The sequence below is a fragment of the Canis aureus genome, chromosome 16 (assembly GCF_053574225.1).
Source record: "Canis aureus isolate CA01 chromosome 16, VMU_Caureus_v.1.0, whole genome shotgun sequence".
Taxonomy (NCBI): Eukaryota; Metazoa; Chordata; class Mammalia; order Carnivora; family Canidae; genus Canis; species Canis aureus.
Window position 1 is genome coordinate 42,517,427 of NC_135626.1, and position 12,265 is coordinate 42,529,691.

At 42.0% G+C, this 12,265-nt stretch overlaps 1 protein-coding gene across 1 annotated transcript in view; it reads left to right on the forward strand.

The window, feature by feature from the left end:
* Window positions 1-12,265, forward strand: part of DBF4B (DBF4B-CDC7 kinase regulatory subunit) — a 35,587-nt gene that overhangs the window by 1,687 nt on the left and 21,635 nt on the right. Inside the window, 2 exon segments of the mRNA XM_077853534.1 lie at window positions 150-605; window positions 1,044-1,109. Coding sequence (XP_077709660.1) covers window positions 584-605; window positions 1,044-1,109 — 88 coding nt within the window. The 5' untranslated portion in view covers window positions 150-583.

A 12,265-nucleotide genomic window follows, 5' to 3' on the forward strand; every position in this document is an offset into this window, starting at 1 on the left:
AGACACCTCTTTTGAGAAATATTTTGGTTGGGTGAATAAGTGGAGAAAAGGGAAACAAAGATGTGAAGAAGATGAAATGATGTGTTTTGTAAATTGTCAACGCTCTATAAGTGATAGGCTTGTTTTGTTATTTATTATCTGACTCCCAGGAATTTCCAACCAGCTCAGTGTGAAGAATCACTAAGGCCTGGTATACCACTGGTCCCCAGCTTCCCGTGAGGTGCAGAGTATCTCCAGCCAATGAAAAGTCCAGAGATGAAGAGACGGGTGGAGAAAGCAGAGCTGAGAAGGAAGCGGACGGAAGGGAGGATTTGCTGCGTTAACATTGACCTCGCAGGGCCACCGTAGGGCAGCCCTTCGCAGGTATCACGCTGGCTTAGGGGGCGGAGCGACAGGAAATTTAAACTGAAGCCGCGTTGGAAGGCGCCTGGAGACTGATAGTGCGCTGGTGGGGTTGCCGTCGACGCTTGGACATCGGAAAGAGCTCATGGAGCCCGCGAATAGAACGCGGAGGCCTTGAGGAAGGAGTACGGAGGCCGAGAAGGAGCCGAGGGTTTGAGGAGGGAGAAAGGAAAGGGTACGGATGCCGGGAAGGGGAAGATGGGGTAAGAAAGGCGGAAGGGGTTATGAGAGTATGGAGAGGTTAAGGGATGGGGAAGGTGCCCAGGAATTGGGGAGCGGATAGGTGCAGATGCTGAGGGGGGCAGAAGGGCCGGGAAGGGCTCCCAGGAGTTGAGGAGGCAGGTCTCAGGGGGGCAGAGGGACTGTGAGGGACAAAAACCTGGGAATTAGAATGTACAAAGGGTGACCAAGAAGAGGGCATGGGCGTTGAGGGCGCAGAGTCCTGGAGGAGGCGGTGGGACAGGAGCCTTGAAGCAGGCGCGGGAGGTGAGATGGGATATGGATCGAGATGGAGTTGAGTCTTGCAGTACCGGGGAGCCGCGCTGGGGATTGTGCGGGAATTGCGAGGCAGGGGCAAGGGATGGTGGAAGGTCGAAGGCTAATGATGAAGGTGGTTCTGCTGCTGTTTTGTCCTTTCTCAGGCGACGGCAGACTCTCTGAGCTGCAGAGTTCTATGGCTGACAGTAGCCTCCGGGCTCCGGACCTAGGTAGGTAACAGGTCAGAACTAGGGATGCGAGGTCGAAATTGCTACTCTTGCACCAGAGCCTCCTGGGATGAAAAGGTCGTGAAATGTTTAGCCCTATTGAGGTTTTCTAATTACTTAGTGATTTTGAGTGTGTGTACATGGAGGGATGTCATGAATCGTTTAGGAATTCATATTAAAGGTCGAACGAGCTTTCAGCCTGAATTACGAAGGAGATTAGCAGATGGGGAATCAGTATAGAGTATCTTATTAAGCCCATATTCATGGTTATTTTTACCGTAAACTTAAACACCCACGGAAATAGATAAGTATTTCTGCACGTGCTTACTTCCCTCAATACTCTCCCCTCCCACTTTCAGTATCTTCTAGTTTTAGTTCTGGATTATTCCAGATACAGGCTTTGGTTGTTGCCTTTGAACTGATAATATGCTTTACTAAATAATGTACTCTTTCTTTGCTGGAGAACTTTTCTCCGAGAGTGTTTTCAAAAGGAGGCTTTATGTGATAAACTTTCTGAGGCTTGTATACCTGAGAATATCTTGATTTCACCGTAGTGTTAAAATTCTTTAGTCAAAGTTCTTTTCCTTCAACATGCTGAAAAATTACAGTATTTTCTTCCTGCAGAAAGTAGAGGATGTTGATAATTGGTGTGGTCTGATTCTTGTTCCTTTGTAAGTGACCTGCTTTTCTCATGAGAACATTTTAGATGATTCTTTTTATTTTCTCACATTTTATTTATTTATTCATGAGAGTCACACAGAGAGAGGCGGAGACATAGGTAGAGGGAAAAGAACTTTGACTAAAGAATTTTAACACTATGGTGAAATCAAGATATTCTCAGGTATACAAGCCTCAGAAAGTTTATCACATAAAGCCTCCTTTTGAAAACATTCTCAGAGAAAAGTTATCCAGGCTCTCTCCTGTGGGAGCCTGATGTTGGACTCCATCCCAGGACCCTGAGATCCTGACCTGAGCCAAAAGCAAATGCTCAACCACTGAGCTACCCAAGCGTCCTTTGTATTTGTTTTTAAAATTCACTGTGGTATGACTATGTGTGAATTTTAGAGGGTTTTTTAAATAAGTTAATTACAATTTTATAGTTACATAATTTTAAAAGGTCAGGTCTGTCTCTTTTTTTTTTTTTTTAATTTTTATTTATTTATGATAGTCACACAGAGAGAGAGAGGCAGAGACATAGGCAGAGGGAGAAGCAGGCTCCATGCACCGGGAGCCCGACGTGGGATTAGATCCCGGGTCTCCAGGATCGCGCCCGGGTCCAAAGGCAGGTCCAAAGGCAGGCGCCAAACCGCTGCGCCACCCAGGGATCCCCTGTCTGTCTCTTTCTTATACACACTCCTCCTTCCCAAAAGTGGGCGTTGCTCCTAGGGTGCCATTATTTACAACTCTTCTAGTATTTACCTACTTATTTCTTTTTTTAAAGATTCTATTTATTTATTCATGAGAGACACACAGAGAGAGAGAGAGGCAGAGACACAGGCAGAGGGAGAAGCAGGCTCCATGCAGGGAGCGGACTTGTGACTCAATCCAGGGTCTCCAGGATCACGCCCTGGGCTGAAGGCGGCGCTAAACCTCTGAGCCACCTGGGCTGCCCCCATCTATTTCTAAATAGCATACTCATACCGCTTCTGTTGTTTTCAACTTAAATTATATCTGTTGATTTCTTTCTTTCTTTCTTTCTTTCTTTTTCTTTCTTTCTTTCTTTCTTTCTTTCTTTCTTTCTTTCTTTCTTTCTTTCTTTCTTTCTTTCTTTCTTTCTTTCTTCTTTCTTTCTTTCTTCTTTCTTATTCTTTAATTGAAGTTCGATTTGCCAACATATAGTATAACACCCAGTGCTCATCCCATCGAGTGCTGTTTACTTCCTTTTTTTTTATTTTTTTTAATTTTTATTTATTTATGATAGTCACACAGAGAGAGAGAGAGAGGCAGAGACACAGGCAGAGGGAGAAGCAGGCTCCATGCACCGGGAGCCCGATATGGGACTCGATCCCCGGTCTCCAGGATCGTGCCCTGGAGGCAGGCACTAAACCGCTGCGCCACCCAGGGATCCCTGCGCCACCCAGGGATCCCTGTTTACTTCTTAATATGGAAAATATTTTTTTCTGTGTCTCCACTTACATGCAGCACATACAAACACACACGTTTCTGTCCTCTTCTCTCCTCCTCCCAGTGTATTTGTAGTGTTTGTTTTGTTGTTTTTTGAGTAGGCTCCATGCCCAAAGCAGAGCCCAACATGGGCCCAAGCTCACAGCCCTGAAATCAAGACCTGAGCTGAGATCAAGAGTCGTATACTTAATCCACTGAGCCACCTTGGCTCCCCTACATGTAGTTATTTTTTATTGGTCATTTATTTAGTTGCACTATCATGATTATGGTTATTCACAGATGTCTCATGTAGCAAACTAGGAAATATACTTCATTTTCTATGTATAATCACTAACTCATGTCCAGATTTTACCAGAATTATAAATCTTCCTTCACTACTTTCAAGTTCATCATAGAATCCATGTTTTCTTCTTTGTCTGGTAGACATACTTTCTGAAACCATTTGTCTAAGTCTTGTAGTCTGGTCCAGCTATTCCTAAGCTTGTTGCACCGGTTTCCTCCTAGAATTTCCCCTTCATCATTCTATGGATTTCCCTTTGTTGCTTTCCTGTGTGGGATCCCCTATATTCCAAATTCCTATTTTCTTCTCTCTTCGTTTACTTCCTCATTTTGATAGAGTACATCTTCTAATTTAGCTTCCTGAGGAAGGATACATGAAAAATATATTTTTCAAGACCTGCAAGTGGGACAATTCTTTTCTTCTTCTTTTTTAAGATTTTATTTATGTATTTGAGAGAGAGAAAGAGCATGAGGCAGTAAGTGGGGTAGGGGCAGAGGGAGAAGGACAAATAGATTCCTCACCAAGCAGGGAGCCTGATGTGGAGCTTGATCCCAGAACCCTGGGATCATGACTTGAGCCAAAGGCAGGTGCTTAACCAACTGAGCTACCCAGGCACCCCGACTCTTTATTCTACCTTACATTTGAATGATAGTCCAGCTATTTAAAGAGTTCTAGGTTAGAAATCCTTTTTCCCCAGAATTTTGAAGACATGTTACACTTTTTTTTTTAAGTGTACAAATCTTGTTTTAATTTTTAATTCCAGTATAATTAATATCCAGTGAGTGTTATATTAGTTTCAAATGTACTGTATAGTGATTCAACCACATTCCACTTCTTACAGCTTCTAGTGTACTGTGGCAAAGTCTGATGCTATAAATATTTCTACCTTCCTCCTGTACATGATAAGGGTCTAGACTGGTCTGTCTGTAAACTACAGCTGCCCTCATCTAGCAACAATGTGATTATTGTCTATCTTTTTCACTTCCAAATTAGTCACTATTATTGTTGTTTTATACAGTCAGCAATTGTTTGGATTTATATATATTTTTGGCAAATTTTTAGACCCCTTCTGGGTCTAGCTTCCTTCATCCCAAAGTATACTTCTGTGAAGTCATTTAGTAAGAAGTGGTTGGGGATGAAGGGGTTTTCTTTGTTTGAAAAATGCCTTGGTGGGTGGGCACCTGGGTGGTTCAGTGGTTGAACATCTGCCATTGGCTCAGGTCGTGATCCTGGGGTCCTGGGATCAAGTTCCACATCAGGTTCCCCTCAGGGAGCCTGGTTCTCCCTCTGCCTATGTCCCTGCCTCTCTTCTCTCTGTGTGCCTCTCATGAATAAATAAAATGTTTAAAAAAGAAAAAGAAAATTGCCTTGGGTTTTCTCTGTTAAAAAATGGGTAGCTCAGTCAGTTAAGCATCCAATTCTTTTATTTATTTTTAATTATTTTTAATTTTTTAAAAATTTATTCATGAGAAGAGAGGGAAAGGCAGGCTCTCCATGGGGGACTTGATTCCAGGACCCTGAGATCACGACCTGAGCCAAACCACTGAGCCACCCAGTGTCCCCTCTCAGTGTTTTAAATACTTATTAGTGACATAAAGCATTTAATAATTTAATTATTTTGTAGTCTATATCTGATCATTTTATTTGAAGCTCTTAGGGATCTAATTTTGCTCTTATTTCTGCTGATTCTCATCCACAGTGGCTTGTTTCCTTCATGTGTTTTATAATGTTGGAGGGTGAGCTAATGTTTGATGATGCTTTATCTGAGGAAATTTTGGGAACCCTGAGCTAAGCTGTGTACCCTCTAGAATTGCTTTGCATTTGATTCTTTGAAGTATGTATGCCAAAGGCATTATGAGCTGGGATTACTTTTTACATTAATTTCTCTGTTTGGTGGTAGGTTCTTAGACCACATAAGTAATGTGAATTTGAATTCCAAATTCTTGGGAGGCCTATGGTTATAAATCTCAGAGAAGACTTTTGTCATGTGGAGCCCAGGCTTACCCTTTTATCTGTTTTGGTGGATAGATTATTTTCAGATTTACCTTTTCTCCTAAATTCATGCAGGAGTTCTCAATTCTAACTCCTTCCTTGAGGCAGGCACAAGACCTTATCTCCTGGGCCCATCTGGCTCATCAATCCCAAACCCTTTTCTTTTAAGCCCACAAACTCCCCCAGGGCAGTCAGCATTAGCTTTCACCACTGTGGTTTTCAGCTTTCTCATCATTTGGGGCATTTGAGAAGTCCTCTTATTTATTTGTTTTGTGAATTTAGCAGTTAGATGGGATTTGTGTTTATATTTTAGCTAGTATTTTTAGATATTTTGTATTAGGAAGGCTTTTAAATTACTTGGTCTCCAGTATGGCCTGAAATGAAGCCAACATCTTCTTTCTCCTTAATGCCCTAAAATTTCTTGACAGAGTGCCCTGATGTGGGACTTTTTTCATTCATGCAGCTGGCACTTGGAGACTTTCAGTCTGGAAACTCATTTTCTTTCGTTCTGAAAATTGTTAGCATTATTTCTGTAAGATTCATCCCCTCCATTTTCTTTTATATTTCTGGAACTTTATATTCAGATATTGGATCTCATGGACTGATTGTTTGATTTTACTGTCTTTCTCTCCCACTTTCCATCTTCTTTTGTTTTCTTTGGAAAATTTCTTCAACTTAACTCCTGATCATTATATTTATTTCTGTAATGGATCTCTCATTTCCTTTCTTTCTTTCTTTTTTTTTTTTTTTCCTTAAAGATTTTATTTTATTCATGAGAGACAGAGAGAGAAGGCAGAGACATAGGCAGAGGGAGAAGCAGGCTCCTCGCAGGAAGCTGGATATGGGACTTGATCCTGGAACTCCGGGATCACACCCTGAGCCGAAGGCAGACGCTCAGCCACTGAGCCACTCAGATGTCCTGGCTCTCTCTTTTCCTAAGAGGTTTTTCTTCTCTGTAGGTTTCTTTTTTTTTTTTTTTATAGTTGCTTACCTGTTTATGGAAGGCAGTGCATTCCTTTACCTCTCTGAGCTATTCATGGTATTATTTTTTTGGTTTCCTTCAGCTTTACTGTATTGTCTGTTTCCTTTATGTTCTTTTTTCTCTTTGTTTGGTGGTCAGATTTCTTGTTAAAAGCTTTCTTTTCTTCTTTTTTAGAAGCTTTCTTTAAATATCTGACAATCTGGGGACGCCTGGGTGGCTCAGCGTTTGAGCATCTGCCTTTGGTTCAGGGCGTGATCCCGGAGTTCTGGGATCGAGTCCCACATCAGGCTTCCAGCATGGAGCCTGCTTCTCCCTCTGCCTGTGTCTCTGACTCTCTCTCTTTCTGTGTGTCCCTCATGAATAAATAAATAAAATCTTAAAAAAAAAATCTGACAATCTTTGGTTATCCATTTTTATTTAAAAGTGAGGCAATAAAATGCCAATTGGAGGGGGTTGTCAGTGGTAGACTTGATTGTAGGTAATCAGGCTGGAACCTGGCATTTTGCAGAAGTGTCTTATAGCTCAGGCTGCTATGACAAAACACTGTAGACTGAGCGGCTTAAACAAAAGACATTTATTCCTTATACTACCGAAGGCTGGTAGTCCATGATCACAGTGCAAGTAGATTCAGTTCTTGGTAAGGGCTCCTTCCCTGCCTCACGTGTGACTACCATCTCACTGTGTGTTCATACAACTTCTTCCATGCACGCATGGTTGGAGAGAGAGAAAGCTCTGGTCTCTCTTCCTCTTATAAGAACATTAGCCCCATTAGGGGGGCTCGACCTCACAATTCCGCCTAACCTAACTATCTTGCAAGGCCTACACCTCTACTATTATCGCACTGGGGGTTGTAAGTATGGTCATCAGCATTCTGGGAGCTCCGTAGGGGAAGAGGTTTACAGGTCTCATGGTGCAGCATGTAGATATCCTCTTAACCTTCTGTGTTTTCACTGGGGCTTTATCCCTGCTCTCACCTGTGCTCCATTTTCTCTCATCTGGGCAACTTTCATACTCAGCGCTATTGACATTTAGGACAAGATAATTCTGTTATAATGGATTGTCCTATGTTTCGTGAGATGTTAAGCTGCATTCCTGGCTTCACCAACTGGCTAGGAGCACTCCTCCTCCCAGTTCTGACCACCAAAAATGTTTCCAGATATTGTCAGGTTTCCTGGGCAGGGGGGCAAAATCTCAAAATCTCCACCAGCTGCTGCTGGAGTCTTCTGCTGGGATGGGAGATGGTTCTAGGTACCTAGCTAGGTTCCTCCACCTGAACCACCAACTCATACTGTGTTATAAGATTTAACTCACTTGTTGAAGATTTGGGTTTTTTCTTTTTCATTCTTCACTTTAAAATAATTTCAGACTGGGACATCTGGATAGCTCAGCAGGTTGGTGTTAGACTCTTGGTTTTGACTCAGGTCATGGGCTCAGGCTCATGGGATTGAGCCCCATGTTGGGCTCCACGTTTAACAGGGAGCCCACTTGAGATTCTCTCCTCTGCCGGCCACCTATGCTCTCTCTCTCAAATAAATAAATAAAAATTTTTAAAAAAGTAATAGTAGTAATAATCCTTTGAGACTTACACAGACATTTCAGAAACAGTCAAGGGGTTCTTGTATACTTTTTACCCAGCTTCTCCCAAATATTAACATCTCAAGTAACCATAGTACAATTATAAAACTCAGGAAATTAATATTGATAAAATATTCTCTGACCTACAAATGTTACTTAAATTCTACTAGTTGTTTCCCGGCATCCTTTTTCTGGTTTAAGATCCATTCCAGGGCAGCCCTGGTGTCTCAGCAGTTTAGTGCCACCTTCAGCCCAGGGCCTGATCCTGGAGCCCCAGGATCAAGTCCCACATCAGGCTCCCTGCATGGAGCCTGCTTCTCCCTCTGCCTTGTGTCTCTGCCTCTCTCTCTTTCTGTGTGTCTCTCATGAATAAATAAACTCTTAAAAAATTTTTTTTCTTTATTTATCTGAGCCCAAGAGTCAGACGTTCAACCACCTGAGCCACCCAGGCACTTCCATATTTGTGCTTTTATATATATATATATATTATTATTATTATATATAATATTATTATATAATAATATATAATAAAATATATTATTTGTTTATTCCTGAGAGACACAGAGAGGCAGAGACACAGGCAGAGGGAGAAGCAGGCTCCCTGCGGGAAGCCCGATATAAGACTCGATCCCAGGACCCCGGAATCACGAATCACGCCCTGAGCCAAAGACGGATGCTCAGCCACTGAGCCACCCAGGCACCCCGAGGTTGTGCATTTTTGACACAGAAGTGATGTTGTGCCCTTTGTACTACATGGTGTCAGAAGGAACATGAATATGACAGGGCTCATCACTGTGTCCCATTAACTTTGATCATTTGATTACAGTGGTGTCTGGCTGTTTTCTCCACTGTAAAGTTACTATTTTACCTTTATATTTAATAAGTATCTTATGGGGAGTCACAAATGCGACTAAACAAATACTGAGGTCTAAACATTTTTCCCCCCCCAAAGAGTCTAAACATTTTTAACAGTAGTTTTTTATTGAGATGTAATTCACATTCCATATAATTCATCCGTATAAATTTGATGGTTTTTCATATATTCACAGAGTTGTACAACCACAATCAATCTTAGAACTTATATCACTTCCAAGAAAGAACCCCCTACCTAGAGATGGTTATTCCCAGTTTTCCCCTAAGCCCTGGGCTCTAGGTAGCCACTAATCTACTTTCTTTCTATAGATTGGCTTGTTCTGAATGTTACCTATAATTGGAACCATGCCATATGTACTCTTCTGTGACTGGTTTCTTTCACTTAGCATCATGTTTTCACAGTTCATTCATGTCATAGATCAGTATGTCATTTTTTTGTTGAATAATAATACTCCATCATATGCATATGATACTGCTTGAATGTTTGTTTATAAGCTGTCACGTGGACATGGGTTTTCATTTCTTGAGTGTATACCTAGGAGTATAATTGCTAGGTTATATGGTAACTCTGTGTTTAACCTTTAAAAAAAAAAAGTTTATATGTTTATTTATGCATGAAAGACCCAGAGAGAGGCGGAAATATATATAGGCAGAGGGAGAAGCAGGCTCTATGCAGAGAGCCCATGTGGAACTCGATCCCGGGACCCCAGGATCATGCCCTGAGCCAAAGGCAAGTGCTCAACCACTGAGCCACCTAGGTGTCCCTTTTGAGGAACTGGCAGACTGTTTTCTGGTGTGGCTGCACCATTTTATATTCCTTCTGGCCAGATATGAGGATTCTGATTTCTCTACGTCCTTGCCAACACTTATTCTTTTTTATTATAGCCATCCTAGTGGAAGTAGTATCTCTTTGTGGTTTTGATTTGCATTTTCCTTATGGCTACTGGTCTTGTGCATCTTTTTACATGTTTATTGGCTATTTGTATATCTTTAAAGAAATTATATCTATTCATTGCCTTTTTTTTTTTTTTTTGAGAGAAAGAGTGCGTGGGGGTGGGAGTCACAGTGAGGTGGAGGGAAAGAGAATCTTAAGCAGGCCCCATGCCTAGCAGAGTCTTTTGCGGGGCTTCTTCTTTTAACCCCAAGATCATGATCTTAGCCATAATCAAGAGAAGGACACTTAACTAATAACTTCACCACCCAGTGCCCCCCCACTTTTTTTTTTTTTTAATTAATGTATTTCTTTTTTTAAGTAGGCACACACCCAACATGGACTTGAACTCATGACCTTGAGATCAAGAGCCATACTGTCCCGCCAACTGAACTAACCAGGCACCCCTCGTTGCTCATTTTTAGTTGGATTATTTATCTTTTTATTATGTGAGGGTTTTTTTTTTTAGGTATTGTATTTTTCATATCATTTATCTCCGATTCTTTACTTGCTGATCCTGTTTTATATTTCTAGTATTCTCCTTTTGAGGTGTTTTATTATACTGTAAAATTCTTTTCTCTGTCTGGTCCATTACTTAAGATGGACAGACAACCTACACCAGAGGAAACATCTTTTTTCTTTTTTTTAAGATTTTATTGATTCATGAGAGACACAGAGAGAGGCAGAGGGAGAAGCAGGCTGCTTGCAAGGAGCCTGATGTGAGACTCGATCCCAGAACTGGGATCATGCCTTGAACCAAAGGCAGACACCCAACTGCTGAGCCACCCAGGTGTCCCAAGGAAACATCTTTTATAGTACTTGTCTTCTCCCATGCTCAGGGCCATGTCTCCTGGAGGCAGCCACTCTCCTCGAAATATGCTTCTGGGATGCAGATGCAGAAGCGTACACCCTGAGTGGCTCAGTTGGTTAAATGGCTCTTGATTTTAGCTCAGGTCACGATCTCAGGGGATCGAGCCTCATGTAGGCCCCATGCTCAGCATAAACTCTGCTTGTCCCTCGCACCCTCTTGGTTTCTCCCCCACCAGCATAGGCACGCACCCACGCTCTCTGTTATCTCTCAAATAAATAAATAAATAAGCAAATAAATAAATAAATAAATAAATAAATAAATAAAATCTTTTTAAAAATCTGATCCAAACCCCTTATTTAAAATCCAGCAGTTTGGGGATCCCTGGGTGGCTCAGTGGTTTAGCGCCTGCCTTTGGCCCAGGGCGCAATCCTGGAGACCCGGGATCGAATCCCACGTTGGGCTCCCGGTGCATGGAGCCTGTTTCTCCCTCTACCTGTGTCTCTGCCTCTCTCTCTCTCACTCTGTGTGACTATCATAAATAAATAAATAAATAAATAAATAAATAAATATAAAATCCAGCAGTTTAAGGGACACCTGGGTGGCTCAGCGGTGGAGCATTTACCTTTGACTCAGGACGTAATCCCTGAGTCCTGGGATCTAGTCTCTCGTTGGGCTCCCTGCATGGAGTCTGCTTCTCCCTCTGCCTATGTCTCTGCCTCTCTCTCTCTGTGTCACTCGTGAATAAATAAATAAAATCTTTAAAAATAAATAAATAAATAATGGATGCCTGGGTGGCTCAGCGATTAAACATCTGCCTTTGGCTCAGGGCATGATCCTGGAGACCCGGGATGGAGTCCCACATCGGGCTTCCTGCATGGAGCCTGCTTCTCCCTCTGCTTATGTCTCTGCCTCTCTCTCTCTCTGTCTTTCATGGATAAATAAATAAATAAAATCTTTAAATAAATAAAATAAAATTAAAATTAAATCCAGCAGTTTGGGGCTCCTGAGTGACTCAGTCAGTGAAGTGTCTGTCTTCAGCTCAGGTCATGATCCCAGGGGCCTGGAATCACGTCCAGCAGGGATTCTGCTTCTCCCTTTCTGTCTGCCTCTCCCTCCTGCTCATGCTCTCTCCCTCTCTCTCTCTCAAATAAATAAATAAAATATTTTAAAAAATAAAATCCAACAGTTTTATTTTTTTTTATTTTTTTAATTTTTATTTATTTATGATAGTAACACAGAGAGAGAGAGAGAGAGAGAGAGGCAGAGACATAGGCAGAGGGAGAAGCAGGGTCCATGCACCGGGAGCCCGACATGGGATTCGATCCCGGGTCTCCAGGATCGCGCCCTGGGCCAAAGGCAGGCGCTAAACCGCTGCACCACCCAGGGATCCCTCCAACAGTTTTACTAACTAAATCGTGGTGTTGGCTGTTCTAGGTCCATTTTTCCAAGCATAACAGACACTTTGAACTTGTTAGTTTCAAGTACATTTTTTTTTAATTTCAGGGAAGTTTTTAGTATTTTGCTAGGTTGTATGGTATTTTGTATGGGGATTTTTTGTTTTATTTTTTGTCTTCAGGAACTCCTATTATCT